This window comes from Centruroides sculpturatus, unplaced genomic scaffold (genome assembly GCF_000671375.1).
Source record: "Centruroides sculpturatus isolate CEXI.00-Female unplaced genomic scaffold, Cexi_2.0 scaffold726, whole genome shotgun sequence".
Taxonomy (NCBI): Eukaryota; Metazoa; Arthropoda; class Arachnida; order Scorpiones; family Buthidae; genus Centruroides; species Centruroides sculpturatus.
The window spans coordinates 392,283-410,877 of NW_019384840.1; the positions used below are offsets into that span (position 1 = coordinate 392,283).

The following is an 18,595-nucleotide window of genomic DNA, read 5'->3' on the forward strand; positions in this document are numbered from 1 at the left end:
CGTCATGCGAACACCTGCTACGATCGACCCTTCGTCTTTCTAATCTACCATCTCTTCTATACACTCGCTAATTGAGTATTGAAACATTAATGAGACTGTACGGAGCACAAAGTGGCTTTTAGGAGATCGGAGTCTGCATCTGACGTACAACTGCTATTTTCTGTTTTCTCGAATTCTCCACATTACTCTATCCGAACTGTAAAGAGCACGCTGAGATCAGTCTAGTAATTTTCTTACTACTTAATTATTAATAAGTATTCTAAAATTGTTTATGATACTTCTGTTTCTTGCAGGTGGAAAATTTTCTCATTTTTACTTTTAAATGATCGATGTTGATTTGCAAAAAAGATATACTCCGAGAAAAGACTAAATTTAATGCGTTTAAAATGAGAATATATTTTCTATATTTTAGAATAAAAAATAAAAATATATATTTTAAACATAACTTGGAAATCTGGAAAATTATTAAAGATCTTTCTCGGAAAATCGTGATTAATCATTTAAATATTCAAGTTTTTGTTCAGCAGAAACAATTAAATTTTAGGAAAGATCTTTGTGTAACGTGTCCATTAGTACACAATCGTAGGAATAATATAGGTCTAATAACGAAATATTTCTCATGCAGTCATTTATTAAGACGATCATTAGCTTAGAAGCAAGAGATCTTCATTTCCTTTCATTCAAAATACTTTAGATACATAAGGGACCAGGCGGCCATATTGACGACATTAAAAGATATTTAGATTTGGGTGTGCCTTGGATTTGGGGTGGAGATAGTAGATGAAACTCGTAACGACTTCCGTTGATAATGAGGATGTGATGCTGTAAATGAAATGAAAAAATATATATACCGTAAAGATGCTACTCCGTATATATTAATAAGATTTGCAGACTCCTATTTAATGATAGATATTGTGTAAATTATGGTATAATAAATATACACATCTTCACTTTAGTTTTAAAAATTTATAAAATTCGATAATTCGAAAAGTAAATGCAGATAATTCTGGAATGAGAAATGTCATACATATATTTATTACTTGATCGTTAATAATTATTTTCCCTTATTTTTAAATGAAAAATATTCATAACTTCTCAACTAATTAAATGAATTATATAACAAATCATTTATTAATATAATCCAGGATGTAAATTTCAATTCCGTGTTAGTCGATTAGGTGAATTCACAATAATAGATTCTCCTATTAGGATCAGGTCTGAATTCGATCTTGACTCTCGCGATTTTTCATGGGTAATTTGGTTTATAACTTCATTCTAATCCTTCATCGCCGTCTCCATTGCGGGTTATGTTCGTCGTAACGACAAAATTGATGTCAGCTACAGAGTATGTAATGCGCCTAAAAAATTAAATCTAAATAAAGAAACTTAATTTAATTTTTATATATTTAGTAGCCTACATATAAAATGCAAAGTTTCTTTATAAGTAGAATAGTAATAAATCAACGTAGTGTAATACTTTGATCACTTCTTAAAACATATTTTATAGTAAATTGTATCTTTCTAAATTTTTTCTAAAATTTATTCCTGAAGAATTGCTTTATATCAAATTCAAATTAATCATAATTTTATGTATAGCCTAACTGTTTATAGCAGGAGTCTCCAAAAAAGTGTATATCTATCAAAAAGATATTTTCAGGGGTTGAAAATTAGTTGGAGGACGATTGGGTGTCAGGATGTAAATTTTCACACTAAGACCTTCGCTATGGAAACAGTGTACGCATTAATACTAGCTCATCGGATTTAATTAATTAATTATTGGCCTTAATGACTGTATTGTCAAAAGAAAAAAAGAAGAGAGACTTGAAGAATCCTTGAAGGAGTTTGGAGACATCTGGTTTAAAGAATTTTATTTAAAAGACTAGTGTACTGTATACTATTAAAAGTTAGATTTTTCAAACTGTATTTTAGATTTTATATAATAAAAATCATAAATAGTTTCTAATTAAATGCTAAAAACTCGAGTTAAGTACGAATAATTATCGATATTATACATATTATTCATTTTTAAAAATGCATTATTCAGTTATAGAAATATATTTGGTCACTCATGCAGACATAGTATAGAATTTTAAAATATGTAATGCAAATTTTGATATTATAATAAATATCCTGGGATATTTTATATTTCGGAAAAAATTATAAAATTACTTCGATTAAATTGTCTTTTCGAAAAATCGATTATAAATCTATAAAATCTATTCTTCGATTTTGATTGATAGTAAAAAATAATTTTCGTTTTATTTTTAATCAAAAATATAATTACAATTATTTTGCAACCCAATAAACAATTTAATTAGCAAACCAACAAGTACTTTGTGCTAGAAACCATCAAAAATATTAAGTTCAAAATTCAAAACGTTCCATATTTATCTGCTTCGAAAGTTGTCTCAAAAGTTAATAATCGCTTCATTTTGCTATTAATCACTACATATCATCATCATTAATAATAACTGCATACAACTGTACACATTACCTATCAATTCCGTTTGGCAATTACTATGACAGATTTCTTCAGATTGAAGTATATAGCATCTGAGAAATGAAAGCGCATCTTAATATGTGAGATAACCTCTCATGCAGACACTATCATATGTATGGTAAATATTGAGCAGTTTTGTAATGCGATACTAATGCATAGCCTAATAGGTTATGTAACTAGTCTCACTTGCGCTTCAAAGCAGTCACAGCGCTTAAACTGCAATGAGGTCAAATAGCAAGGATGAGAAATGGATAACGTATCTAGATTCGAATTTAACATGAAACATCGATAAGGTTTATATCTGATTCGAACCTGAATTCTCAAGGAAATGATAGGATATTTTATTGATTGGCATCAAATGAAACGTTACTGTTTTTGGTTTATAATTGCGTTGCAAAATCAAATACAATTTAATATTTTTACATAAAACAGATGGCAATAAATTATGGCTGAAAGAAAAGTTGTTTGAGTAAGGAATTTTTAATTTAGAAATCATAACATTTTATAAAATCAAAAATCAGCTAAATATAACATTAGCTTTAGCTCATTTCTGTTATCTTTCGGTAAACAATGTAGTTCTCGAATGATGATCTTCAAAAAACTTCGTATTCCTAACATCATCTGAGAAAATATTTAGTTTAGTTATTCTAAAAAAATCCTTTATATAGATATAAAAAAATTCAGTTGCCAAAAAATGAGGATTATAAGCAATTTATAATGATTCATCTAAACAATATATTACATTTAATATTTTAAGTATGCCTGTTGCTAGTCTTTTCATTATTTTGTTAAGTAAAATTTTTATTATGTATTTTTTACTTAAAAAATGTATGAGTAAGATCAATGCCGAGAAAAATCTATAATCTGCATCAGTGAAACTTAAATCAAATTATGTTTTTTTAATAATAGATGTATGAGTATTATTAACTTGTATGAAATTGCTGGTCAGTTTTCATGTAAAATTACAAAAAAGATATCTTAAACTATAAGTGCTCCAATAATTACATTACAATACTAATTATATCAAAGACTCCCCTCTTTATTCTTTAAAATGATAAGATAAATTCATTAGATGATACTGTTACACTTATACATTTTTTTAAATACATTTATTTATATTTTGAATGGTTGTTTGCTTTATATATACTATTTATGTAGTGATTATATTATCTATCGTATAAGAAAAAGTTGTAAAATTTATTTAATGTTTATTATTTTATACATTTGTTGCCATTAGTGTTTATTTATTTATTATCTATACTTTATTGAAAGTGCAAGCCGAGATTACAATAAAATATAAACAAAGTAATAAAGATATATTTCTTAGGTTAAAATATTATAATCAATGTAATTATATTTGCTCTGCATATATATGCATGAATAAACTATTGTATACATTCTAAACATAGGAGAAATATTCCTAAAGTAATGAGATTAATGACATCACTTTGAAGAGTCGCGAGTTGCTATCTGCTGCTTTGATGGTTTGAAGCTTTAGCTCGGTCATTGTGCGTGTGAAGATAAATTTGTGTGAATCTAACACTGTTGAACTGTCCATTAATTGACATTTTCTCAATACGGTTTATATAGATTATAAATTTGAAATTTGAACAAATAGCGGTTATATAATTTTATATTCGTATCAGATAAACCAGTAATAAAATCTTTGATATTGGGGAAACTCTTGGATGTAAATATGTATCTTAATTTGTAGAAAAATACAATCGAGTTTATCAAGCGTAAGAAAATCATGATTGTATCAATAATATGTAGTCTATAACAACTATGTAGTTAAGCGTCATATTGTAATCACATATTATTACTGTAATGATTATTATTCCTCAATAAAACTTAGTAGACTAAATCTAACGAAGCTATTTGTACAATAAAAGCTGAAAATTTTGAAGATATTGTATATCATTTAATTTTTCAATATAGGCTAAATGTAAAGGGTTACAATATTACAATTTGTAACTTTTATATTGTTTTGTACAATTTCTAATTTGCTTAATAAATCTTATCAATTATATATAGTAATTATTTTTCGTCATTTATTTATTCCCTTACTCATCGCTCCCTAACTTTCTAATACAGTTATAGATCTAAAAATCATTTACAGGTATTGCCTGTACCCGATCCTGATTATGTATGGTATTATATAACGAAGAGTGTTAAGTTGCAAGGCAAATTTCAAAGCATATAGACGTTCATGTTGCAGTTAATTGTTATTTATTTTTTATCTATTTCCATGAAATCTACAAACATTTCTTTAATTAATATTCATTACTAAAAAATTAGCGTCAGAATATTAATTAGTATTCAAAACTATATATTACTTTAAAAAATTCATTTAGCAATAAATTGTAAGTTAGCATCAAAGATGCAAGAAAATTTCAATTAAATACAAAATTATTATGCATATTACCTTGCAAGACAACTTTCTACGTATATTATAAAATAAACTGCATGGAAATTATCAAAATAGAAGAAATGTCTTACGTTTTAGATCCCACCTCCGTTACGATGAGATTTTTTAATGAAATCGTTTAACATTAAATAGATGATGAGAAATAATCTTCTAAGTCTAGATAAACAGCTTAATTAGGCCAATTTAAAAGTTAAAAATGATAATATCATAAACATTAAGTTTATTTTTGTCATCGTATTCTAAATCTACAGATTTCAAGTAATTAATAACGTTTTCAAAACTTTTTTTAAAGAAAATGATGCGAGAAAGCACTATTTAAATTATCTTGTAATACACAAGTTGATAATTTAACTCATAAAAGTATAAATCTGCATATTAGAGAAAATACATATAAATTTCTGTTAAAAGTTTACATTTCTTTTGGCATTATATTCAGTTTTCTTGAATTATTTCTTTAAATCATTTAAAATGTATCAATATGAATAAATTCAAAAGAAAAATGTTTGAAAAACGTTTTTTCGTGTTACGTAAATTATTTTAAATGTATAATATTTAATGCATTTTATGAGAATTTATACTTGAAGAAATGCTAAAATTTTGATATCTTTTTTCTCCTTATATAAAATTTTATCAAGTAAATTATAAATATTTCTATGGTTTCTCATAAATTTGGCAGAATATTATCCTGAAAAATCTCCTAAACTTCAACAGTGATAAGACCCAGATCATGATATTTACAGCCTGACAGCTGATATTTGGTTCTAACATGATATAAAGTCGAAAAATAACAACAAAATTCAGGTGTTACATTTGCTTTTTCTCATTCATGGTGTGGTGAATTATTATAGATATATTTTAACATAAACATAGTTATATAATAATTATAAATAAAAAATAAAGTTTAAATATTCTACAAATAATTAACTAAAGTAGTCAGAAAATATTCAAACAATTGAGTTAAAAATTTTCAGATTATTAATTAAAATCGTGGAAGAATTTTATAATATAAATTACAGATAATATCTCCATAAGTAAACACAGGAAGTTAATAAAAAAATAATTTTAATAAAATACCATAAATGAATAAAATATAATAGATAAAACTATATGATTATATGAATTATAAAATATCGCAAATTTTCACAATTTTTCTATAATTTCCTTTCCTAGAACAATGTTTTGCATTATTGATATTTTTAAATGCTTATAGTCTATAGCGAGAAATGTTTTAAATATAAATTTATAAGAATTTTAAATTAGTCTCAACAAAATTCTTAAGTTTTAATGTTTTAATAATTTAAACCTTCGAATTTATTTCATAAACTAATATATCTTCTACTATTTTTTATATTCCTGTATTTGATATGTCTTAGTTTTTCAGTAATGTTATATTTAGTAATAACATATTTTAAAACTTTATATTATTCAATAAAGATTATTGAAAAAACTATTCAATCTACTAAACTTAAGATCATACAAAAATAAACTTAACACTTGAATTTTTGAAAAGGTTGTATATAATTCCAATAAAAATTACAAACATTTCATGATTTTTTAGCTATTTGTCACATAAGATAAAACATATTTGTGTGATGTTCTTTTACAGAATTAAGATTTAACCTTCAATGCGCGCTTCTCGGACATTTGAGCTCTGTGCATTAACCGTCTTAGATCCTGGATAAAGAAATAAGAAAACTAATTTTTTGCCTTGCCAAAATGAAGCGATCATGTTGGTCTACTTTAGGATTCCTTTATCCATTCTACTGCACTAGGACTAAAGATCGTGTTTTGAAGATAAGCTGTTGTGAGCTGTACTTGTCCAAAGGATTGGATAGACTACCAGGTCAATTCTTTCTAGAAGTTGTAGTCTAAGATTAATCTTTATTTCAACACAGACAGACAACTTTCACGTTAGATTGTGAAAGCTAGAAATGAAGAAATGATTTTTCTACGTGTAAATTGTATATTCTGTTATTCGAATGCGTTATAAACACAAAAATAATTTAAAATCTTAATTATTTAAATACTAAAGGGTTATAAAAAGTATATTAAATTATTAAATTTTATTATGGTTGATTCATTTATAATGCTTTTGTGCACATTTTATTAGAATATATTTTAATAAATTATTCTAGGTTTGTGTATATTTTAAAAGGAAAATTCAATCTAGTAAATATTTTAAGTCAAAAGTATTCTTAGTAGCAATATATAAAGTTTTTATATAAGAAGCTAAAAATAAAATGTAAACAAAATAGAGAATATAAAGCAGATAATAATTCGGAGAAAATAGATTTACGAAAATAGCTGAGCAAAGTTAAGTTGGCTCCATTACTGTGCTTATGCGTTACGTGATCTTCTTTATGGTTAAAAATAATAAATTCTTCCAATAAATCATATAAAATATAGCATAAACCTCATAACATTTTATCAGTAAACTGCATCCATTGCAATACCGTGATAACATTGACTAATATTTCTTCAATTTTTCATTGGAATAAAAATCATAAACTGACAGTATAAAACCTGAAATCATCTTTTTTCTCTCTCAATAATGTAATGTTCGATGATATCGGAAAATCGGAATGTCAAAAGTTTCTGTAAATAGATTGATGATCTCAGGACCGCTTTCATATATATACCCATGACATAGAACTCTCTTTCAATGACTATAGTAAATCTATTCTGTTAGCTTTGCGAAATACAGTCTTCTGAATATAGTTTGAATAATACTTTTCAGCGATTCTTGCCGTTATTCTATCAATATTAGCGTAATCATAAAAGAAACATTGTTAAAATATTTGAATTAAGATCCGGAAACTCTAGAAAACTTCCTTCAATATCCTGGATTGCCATTAACTATATCGAGGAACATACGTTAGTTGCAAGTAAATCTTGACCTAATTGCACCCCATTGGACAGGAGGGAGTGTTCCTGCCTCGCTTCCGGTACGATTTCCGTTTCCGGTGATGTAAGTTCCTTCCCCCTTTGGTCGTCATGGAAACATGTCATCTACCTCAGTCTATCGACTGGAAACAATTTGTATTAAGTTTCCTCATCGAGTTTCAGTAATTCCAAGATCAAATAAAATGCTAGTATTTTAATTAAAGTAACAATTAATCTAAAATATAATAATGAAGCATGTTATTTTATTAATTTTATATTATTTCAAACTTTTCCGTTGCAATTTCTTATTTTATTTGTCATTTAGAGTTCAAAGTGCGCTTAACAATATGTTCAATCTATATACATAAAAATTCTCAGCATATTCTGCTATGTTGTTCGATTTTGGTCTCGGATCTACAAAATCGAATATCTACAGTCACATCAGAGATTATTCAACCAAATCGATTGACCAGTTTAAAGAGAAACCTACGGAAACTTTCACAGAGAAAGCTTTCAAGAAATCGAAACTCTCACATATCCGAAATGCTCTTAGATCTACATCAGAAAAACGTTACACAATCATTTTAATTCGATTTTGCATTACTTTTTAATTTATTATTCAAAGTTATTTATGATTTTTATTAATTTTTTCATATAAGAAATCGTAGAAAGAAACTCGTAATCTATGTATAATTAGTAAAAGTGAATGAAAAAAAAGGCAAAACTAATGATGTAAAACAGTAGGATCTGAACAGATGTTTTCTGTTGTCATAATTTATTATCAGAAGGTTAATAAAGTTCTTTGAAAGTTATTACCCGTGAATAAGACATTAAGAAGTTTATACTCATCCGATTTAATTCGGAATGACGATTAACGAAAGAAGTATAACGCAGTCGAATTTAAATTGTTTTGATCTCCAGATCTGGCAGAGAAATAAATTATTTTAAAAATGAAAAATTATAGATTCTTTGATTAGAAAGAGGAGTCTTCCAATTTGCGATTGCTTTCTTATAAATGAAATGATAATCTTATCTAATTTTCCTGTTTTTTTTTTTTTATTATACCGATCATAAACAAAAACACCAAAGAGAAACCTGCAATTTTCGTTTAAATACTTTTGCTCATATTTAATTAACATAAAGAAATTTTGTTCGTTCGATGATCGCAAAGTTGCGATTTTTTAACGAAAAAATAATCTCTTTTAAAGATAATAATTAATATTTGTACTATTAATAAATTATTTTTAAAATATTCTCTTAAAATATCTTTTAGACAAATTTTTATAAATAAAAATATTATTCAAAAATTTAATAAAGTTTTAAAAATAAAATATTTATTAGAATATCTTAAAAATTTGTAATAATTTACTTAGTAAAAAGGTTGTTTTAAAGATATTTAAAAGCAAAACAATATATATATATATTTCTTTATTTATCTTCAACGTTAAACAATTTTAATGTAAACCGATAAAATTAATTGCTCGTTTATTAAGAAAATTGCAATTTTTAATTTTCTTTTTAATCAATTTTTCAGATGAAAAATGTACTTTTAGCAATAATTTTCAAGGCATCAGAGTACAACCATCTGGATTTTATCATATAAGCCGATACATCAGAAACGATTCTTAAATTGTTATAGAAGATCACTATCTACTTTCAAACTAATTTCTCAAAAAAAAGTAGTTACTTTTGCTTCTTTAAATTCTATTTAGATAAAATGTTAGATAATAATAATATTACTTTACCTCTGCTGGAAATGAATCCCCTCCAACTGTGTGCTCCGAACCGTAAGTATCAGTCCTTCCGTAATGTAGATGAATCTCTTGAAAACGATAGGTATACGATAAAGGACCGCCACTGATGTTGACGACGGAAGAAAATTCTGTATTAACATTAAAGATGACACTGTGTCCCGTGTTGGTGATTACACCATTTACCTTCGGGGAGGAAAAAAAAAAAAAATGTATATATTAAGCACTAGCAATTGTTCTCGTATTGAATAAATTAGCTCTTGATGCTTTGTAATTTATACAATAACTGAGCTAAGATATTGATATATACCTTAAATAATACTAATAATACAATATTCGAAGAAGGACAAACCACGAGTGTTGAAAAGATGAGCCAATAGAATATCAATGGTTAAATTCACTGTATAGGGCGCAGGTGTGTGTAAATGCCTAGACGTATTGACGAAATTACAGCTGTTGTCGAATCTTCACTTTTACCTTAATTGTTAGAACCGTTCCACCTCTGGCATGATGTAAACACAAATATTTTTTCTAGCATTGAGGACAGAAGGAAAAAAAAAAAACTTGATATGTTTTCTTCTGGGAATAGAACATTTAATCAGTATAAAGAATGTCAGATTGTACTAAAGTCTGTTGAGTTGTTCTTGTATAAAATAAGCAATGTTCCAGTACAAACAAATTTCTTATTTATCTTTTTCGAATTTAAAAAAGATGTTTTAGAATAAAACTTTTATTTTAAAAAAAAATAAGTGAGAAAATTCTCAATATTGATTGACAAACTTTAAATAATATATATATCGGCAGATATTATTGATCTAATATTTTCATTATATATTTTCAATTGACGAATAAGAAGACATTCATAAAAGAACTATTTCTACATCCGAAAAGTATTTGTTAACATAAATACTTAAACTATATACGCCATTATTTTAAATTTATAAACGGCTATCAGCTTTACGAGAAGATTTATGTTAAACATACCAACTTACACGCTATTCAATTTATTTTAATAAAACAAACTTTTTATAATAAATAATTTTATATTTTATTAAATTACGTGTTTGATATATATTCTTTTAAAAAAATAACATTTACCTAATAAATTATATTTGCATTTATGTAATATAAAAAGTACTTTTTTAAGCAAAATTCTTTCTATATACCGAAAGCAATGTTTCTAAATTGTCATTTTATGGATCAATTTTCTGTAAATTCTGTAGCTGCAAAGTGAGAGAAAGTTTCTCAAGAAAACTGTTTCGGGTTCTCTTGGGATCAACAACCTATGTTTCATGGCCACAAATGCAGCACAAATTGAATTGCAGCATGGCTTGTATCCAATCAACTATATATATAATACATGAAACCAGAAAACATAGCAGAAGTCAAGAAGATATTTATTATTGAAATTAAGTGCTCTTATATTTTAAAAGGATAGAATCGTTTACTATTTTGATTGAAAATTTTATTTACGCTTAAATATTAATGAAATTAAAAGAATATAAAAATTATAAGTTTGTATTTTGAAAAAAAATAACGTTTATCAGAATTCTTTTTTTTTTATAAAATACATTTGTAATAGCAAATATTTACCTTATATTTTATTTTCTTCAAAATAAATACTAAAATAAAAATTTAGTAGTAATTAAATAGTTTACCTCTACTAAACACTTATCATGAAATTCTTATTGATAGTGATTTCTTAAATAATTTCATAAAGATTATTAAAATGTAAAACTTGATTTAATTTTAATCAGTAAAAAATTATATATTTATTAATTGACATATAATATGTGATTTTAATTATATAATTGAACATGTTNAAAGAATGTCAGATTGTACTAAAGTCTGTTGAGTTGTTCTTGTATAAAATAAGCAATGTTCCAGTACAAACAAATTTCTTATTTATCTTTTTCGAATTTAAAAAAGATGTTTTAGAATAAAACTTTTATTTTAAAATAAAATAAGTGAGAAAATTCTCAATATTGATTGACAAACTTTAAATAATATATATATCGGCAGATATTATTGATCTAATATTTTCATTATATATTTTCAATTGACGAATAAGAAGACATTCATAAAAGAACTATTTCTACATCCGAAAAGTATTTGTTAACATAAATACTTAAACTATATACGCCATTATTTTAAATTTATAAACGGCTATCAGCTTTACGAGAAGATTTATGTTAAACATACCAACTTACACGCTATTCAATTTATTTTAATAAAACAAACTTTTTATAATAAATAATTTTATATTTTATTAAATTACGTGTTTGATATATATTCTTTTAAAAAAATAACATTTACCTAATAAATTATATTTGCATTTATGTAATATAAAAAGTACTTTTTTAAGCAAAATTCTTTCTATATACCGAAAGCAATGTTTCTAAATTGTCATTTTATGGATCAATTTTCTGTAAATTCTGTAGCTGCAAAGTGAGAGAAAGTTTCTCAAGAAAACTGTTTCGGGTTCTCTTGGGATCAACAACCTATGTTTCATGGCCACAAATGCAGCACAAATTGAATTGCAGCATGGCTTGTATCCAATCAACTATATATATAATACATGAAACCAGAAAACATAGCAGAAGTCAAGAAGATATTTATTATTGAAATTAAGTGCTCTTATATTTTAAAAGGATAGAATCGTTTACTATTTTGATTGAAAATTCATTTCTCCACAATTCCAAAAGAAGACAATTAAAATAGGCTATAAAAGATTTTTAATTAATTAAAAAATAATTATCTTTACATTCTTACAGCTTGTGTTAGACCTTATATAGTTATGAAATTAAAAAAATATAAAAATTGAATGATATCATACAGTGGAAAACGGGATTAAATACTTGACATCAATATACTGTTTGAGACGTCTCGACATATGTTTTACAATATTATGATCATTCAGTTCTCTTTCCAATGGATAAACAGAGATAATCTTGGAATAAAAATAACTGGAACATTAGTTATTTTTATTTCAAGATCATCATCTATTTTCTAACTTCTTCCTATTTATAAGATACCTTTGTGCTATGTTTTAATTTATTTGTGTTATAGATAAAAAGACAATATTTATTATCCAAATTATCAAATAATATTGGCTTAATATAATTAAAAACGCAAATCTATTTAGAATATGTAAAGTTGCGCCAGGTTAATGCTCACTTTTAAATTAATTTATTGATATTTAGTAGAAATAATTTGAATTAAATTAATTACTTTAAAAGTTCAAATGTAGTTTTTACACATTTAAATTACTTTGTATTACTTTGCATTTAAGATGCTGCAGAATTTAGGGTACCCCTGCACTTCAGAGCAGAAAAATAATTTTTCACAAGTATATTATAGAATACACTATTCAATACTAAACCACAGACAAAGCATCCCCGGGTTAAAGATGTAAGGTTGTTTATCTCAATCACTTTTATGATTATGATTTGTGGAATTTTTTACTCAATCCCAGGGAGGAGCAAGTGTCCCGTTTGCTTCTTCTGTGGGGACTCCCAATAGGAGGGCATTATATCAAAGTTTGATCATATTTTTGACTCAAAATTATATGTAGTATTTTTTGCAAAATCACAGTTTAACATTAGGAAACAAAGTGCATTTTTTGGTACAATTTCACCTTTGAATGAGATGGTTGGGACCTTAACAGAGCTGTAGACCATACCCATAGGGGCAAAAAGTCAAAGGAACCATACATCTATGTTGACCCTTTGTGAGTTACACCTGTCCCAAAATCAGCTTATTTCTGGGTCACATACAATCGAGAGTCGTGTCACTCCACTAAGACTATCGCCATGGGCATAGCGAGGGGGGAGCCTGGGTGGGCACAGCCCCTCCCAGAGAACCTGGTGCCCCCCCAGGAAATCACAGCCGAAAAAGTGTTGAGTCGATTTGTAAACACCTAAAGCTAAAATAAAAGTTTTGAATACTAAAAAAAAGGTGAACGGCTTGCTTGGTGCCCAATAATGAACAATAATTTGAAATAATTCAATTTTGTGTCAGGTTGGCCTCCACTAGGCCCCCCATAACAAAACTCTGGCTACGCCCATGACTATCGCATTTAACTATTTAGCCCATGTAAAGACTATGCCAGCTTTGAGTAGCCTACTTGACTGTTTGTGGAGTACTTGATATTATATAGTGTTAGGGGATGTGGGGACTTGCCCCCACGTGGACACTAAGGTACAAGCAATAGTAGGGTTACCATAATGGTTGATGGCAAAATATGGACATTAAAAGTACAGTCANTTTTTTTAAGTTTATTTTTATTAAAATTTTGTTTTATAAATTAAAAATAATTGAGTTGAAAAATTAAGTATCCTTTATATCACATTACCTATAATTGAGTCAATATTATGTGAAAGATAAATGAATTCAGTGTTTAAATATGGTCAATTAATAAAAAAACATATTACTTATTTTATCATTTATCGTAATTATATTATCTGATTATTTTCGATTGAATCTTTATATCATCTTTTAAATCTTATCAATTAAAATTTAAAATTTAATAAGTAATTTTTGAATTTTTTATTAGTCTAAAGTAATAAATTATATTATAACGGTTAAATATTTAATTTATCAAATTCAAAAAGTTTGTAGTCTATTGAAATTAATCATAAACAAGTACAGAATTAAATTATTAAATTATTTAAATGCTATAACTTACCCTCTGTTTATCGACCTGTATAGCTCTGAGATTAGGATCAAACAAAAGAGTATTAGGATTGATGTTTACAGGTGATTGTCTTCTACCTTTACTACACATACTCCAATCGGGATTTAGAAGTCCCCAAAAATCTGGCCCTATAAATAATATTTGATTTTTTAAAACAAATATTTGTAAAGTATGAAAAAAGTTAATATTATATTTTGAATTTTTAAAATAAAATACAAGAAAATATATTTGGTATGATATCTTAATGAATTATCATCATCATCAAATGCGACTGTATTAAATTCTCAAAGAACTTTTTTGCTTTGTTTTATTGTAATTTAGCAAATATTAATTATTGTCCTTTGAATTTATACAAATTTAAAATTATTTAATTTACGAAAAATTGTTATAATAAAGTAGAACAATTAGTTAATTTGTTTTCTGTGAACTTCTTTTTGATACATGTTACAAAGTATAATGGCTCACACTATATCATAATTGGCACACTATACTCGTCTAATGATTGCTGTTGAACTAATAACCATTCACCATATCGGTACTCACCTGTTATTACTTGGGATCAGATAATGTCACGCAGCTAAGTTCCTAGCGTGCAGCAAACTTACCAGGGAAACTAAAGTCTAACTTAATTACCCGATTGGGATATTAGATTTTGATGAATAGCGTTCGATTTCGGAGTATCTCTTGTCATTTTAGTCACTGCGACAACGTTGAAATTAATACATAATATAAGCACAATTGAGATATATTGTTTTAGTAAGTTTAGTTATGGTTACTGTAATGTGCTCTATTGTCTGGTCTATTAAATTAAAGCATATTAATAATTGTCATTGTAAAGTATTGTTGTGGATAATTCGGTAAGTTTATGCTTGTCAAGATATTTCGTTAAATGTTTAGAGTAATGAATCCTGTAAAATGAAAATAAATTATATATTTAAATATTTTCTATTTGGATATATGTTTTAATATTATTTAAAAAAAAAAACGAAACTAAAATGTAGCATAGATTATATAAAACTATTCGTTACTCCAAATATAAAATGTGTGTGAGCTTTAAGTTGCACTGTCTAAACTAAACGTTCGATCAGAAAGTAGAAGTGAAACTCCCCTGGGATCGGTAGGAAATTAATGACTTGTTTTCTCCAAGAAAAGTACGTAGCTTGTATCAATCAGACTTCAGTCTTTTGACCCATGGGGAACACCAGTTGCAAATTTACCGGCACCAAAAGTATTTGTTTGTTAGAAATCTTTTTCGAAAGATTTATTGGAAAAGAGGGAAAATACTATACTTGTTCTCCGCGACGAACTACATTTTACAATAAAAATATATATACTAAGTCCTAACTGCATTACTATAAGGAGTAACAGATGTAACATGGTTCTGAACATTTGTATTGTACCAATATTGATATCGTGGTGTGATTAATTTTTGCTATTTTGAATCAAATGTAAAACGAAAAATTTTCTCTATTAATTAACAATGATTTTAATTATAAGCTATATAAATTAATTATATTTAACTAAATTAATTTTCATCTCATAAAACTGGGATGTTAACTTATAATTAAATTAATCATAACATGTTTATAGTAAATTTATATAGCACGTTTCATATATATAAACAAACCATTATATAAGTTTAAAATTCGTTTCGATAAATAAATAAATAATTTTTTATATTAATTTACATAATTATTATTTTATAATATGACATTTATAATTTCTTTCTGGAACTCCTTATTAACAATCATCATCAAATGTAAATTACTTTACTATTAAATCTATTTAATAACAAGTTATAATTTTTTAAATCTTCTCAACGAAATACCTTCATACATAAAATAGAATCTCGATTACTATTTCATTCCGAAATAGGATTTTGGTTCCTCGGGATGAGAATAAAGATTAATGGATCATTCACTACTATTAATATCGCTTAGTAGATTTATATTATATTTCATTACAAATATTGATTAATTATGTTTAATCGAATAAACGAAAATCAAGCACTTAAACCCTTAAGATATTACTTTTAAGAAATAAATGATGTAATAAATCAAATTTATTAATTTTTTATAAAAATAAAAAGTAAAAATAGTAAAGAATTGATTATAGAAATTTCAAATTTAATAAAAATTATATTTTTAGATTATTTATATAATTTTTTAAACATCAATTATCGTCAAAAGATGACAAATTTACCGCCTTTTAATAAAATTAATGCAAAATAACGCAAAAAAAAAATAAATAAATAAGAACGTAAAACGTAAAAAATAATAACATATTTCTATTAATCTTAGTAATAAGCCTACTCAGATTTCTTAATTATCAGCTATCATCTTGTGATAATAAAGTCTCAAACAAGTTAATTAGATTTATTCTTTGACACTAAATTATTCAAAATTGTTTTTCTCTATAAAGACATAAATAGCTAGAAAAGAATAAAATATTTTCGTGTTATTATATGCTAGACTTCGAAGCCAGACTATTTAAAAAAAAGGATTATTTCTTCTCAGTTAGCAATGCCAATAATTTAAACGTCATGCAATTTCTTTAAGAAAATATAAACAAGAGATATATAAGAATTTACTTGTAGCAATATATCATTTTCACTAAACTCTACATAGATTGTAGATCATGTTAAGCAATGTTGTGTAAAAAAAATTTACAGTATCATCAATCATTGAATAAAGGTAACTATTTTGTTGACACCGAGACAAACTAAATTCTATTAACTACACATATTTTATTCATAGTATATATATTTAGTAATTACATTAATATTAAATACATTTTAATATCTTACTCTAATATATTCAATTATGTTCTTATTTAGTTAATTTGTTTTCTGTGAACTTCTTTTTGATACATGTTACAAAGTATAATGGCTCACACTATATCATAATTGGCACACTATACTCGTCTAATGATTGCTGTTGAACTAATAACCATTCACCATATCGGTACTCACCTGTTATTACTTGGGATCAGATAATGTCACGCAGCTAAGTTCCTAGCGTGCAGCAAACTTACCAGGGAAACTAAAGTCTAACTTAATTACCCGATTGGGATATTAGATTTTGATGAATAGCGTTCGATTTCGGAGTATCTCTTGTCATTTTAGTCACTGCGACAACGTTGAAATTAATACATAATATAAGCACAATTGAGATATATTGTTTTAGTAAGTTTAGTTATGGTTACTGTAATGTGCTCTATTGTCTGGTCTATTAAATTAAAGCATATTAATAATTGTCATTGTAAAGTATTGTTGTGGATAATTCGGTAAGTTTATACTTGTCAAGATATTTCGTTAAATGTTTAGAGTAATGACTCCTGTAAAATGAAAATAAATTATATATTTAAATATTTTCTATTTGGATATATGTTTTAATATTATTTTAAAAAAAACGAAACTAAAATGTAGCATAGATTATATAAAACTATTCGTTACTCCAAATATAAAATGTGTGTGAGCTTTAAGTTGCACTGTCTAAACTAAACGTTCGATCAGAAAGTAGAAGTGAAACTCCCCTGGGATCGGTAGGAAATTAATGACTTGTTTTCTCCAAGAAAAGTACGTAGCTTGTATCAATCAGACTTCAGTCTTTTGACCCATGGGGAACACCAGTTGCAAATTTACCGGCACCAAAAGTATTTGTTTGTTAGAAATCTTTTTCGAAAGATTTATTGGAAAAGAGGGAAAATACTATACTTGTTCTCCGCGACGAACTACATTTTACAATAAAAATATATATACTAAGTCCTAACTGCATTACTATAAGGAGTAACAGATGTAACATGGTTCTGAACATTTGTATTGTACCAATATTGATATCGTGGTGTGATTAATTTTTGCTATTTTGAATCAAATGTAAAACGAAAAATTTTCTCTATTAATTAACAATGATTTTAATTATAAGCTATATAAATTAATTATATTTAACTAAATTAATTTTCATCTCATAAAACTGGGATGTTAACTTATAATTAAATTAATCATAACATGTTTATAGTAAATTTATATAGCACGTTTCATATATATAAACAAACCATTATATAAGTTTAAAATTCGTTTCGATAAATAAATAAATAATTTTTTATATTAATTTACATAATTATTATTTTATAATATGACATTTATAATTTCTTTCTGGAACTCCTTATTAACAATCATCATCAAATGTAAATTACTTTACTATTAAATCTATTTAATAACAAGTTATAATTTTTTAAATCTTCTCAACGAAATACCTTCATACATAAAATAGAATCTCGATTACTATTTCATTCCGAAATAGGATTTTGGTTCCTCGGGATGAGAATAAAGATTAATG

At 26.0% G+C, this 18,595-nt stretch overlaps 1 protein-coding gene across 1 annotated transcript in view; it reads right to left on the reverse strand.

Annotated features, from left to right (window-relative positions):
• Positions 1-14,389, reverse strand: part of LOC111630291 (carbonic anhydrase-related protein 10-like) — a 47,377-nt gene extending 32,988 nt beyond the window's left edge. Inside the window, exons 1-2 of the mRNA XM_023374378.1 lie at positions 14,250-14,389; positions 9,557-9,748 (exon numbers count right to left, since the gene is read on the reverse strand). Of these exons, the coding sequence (XP_023230146.1) occupies positions 9,557-9,748; positions 14,250-14,348 (291 nt within the window). The 5' untranslated portion in view covers positions 14,349-14,389. The remainder of the gene's footprint in view (positions 1-9,556; positions 9,749-14,249) is intronic.
• Positions 14,390-18,595: the final 4,206 nt, after the last annotated feature.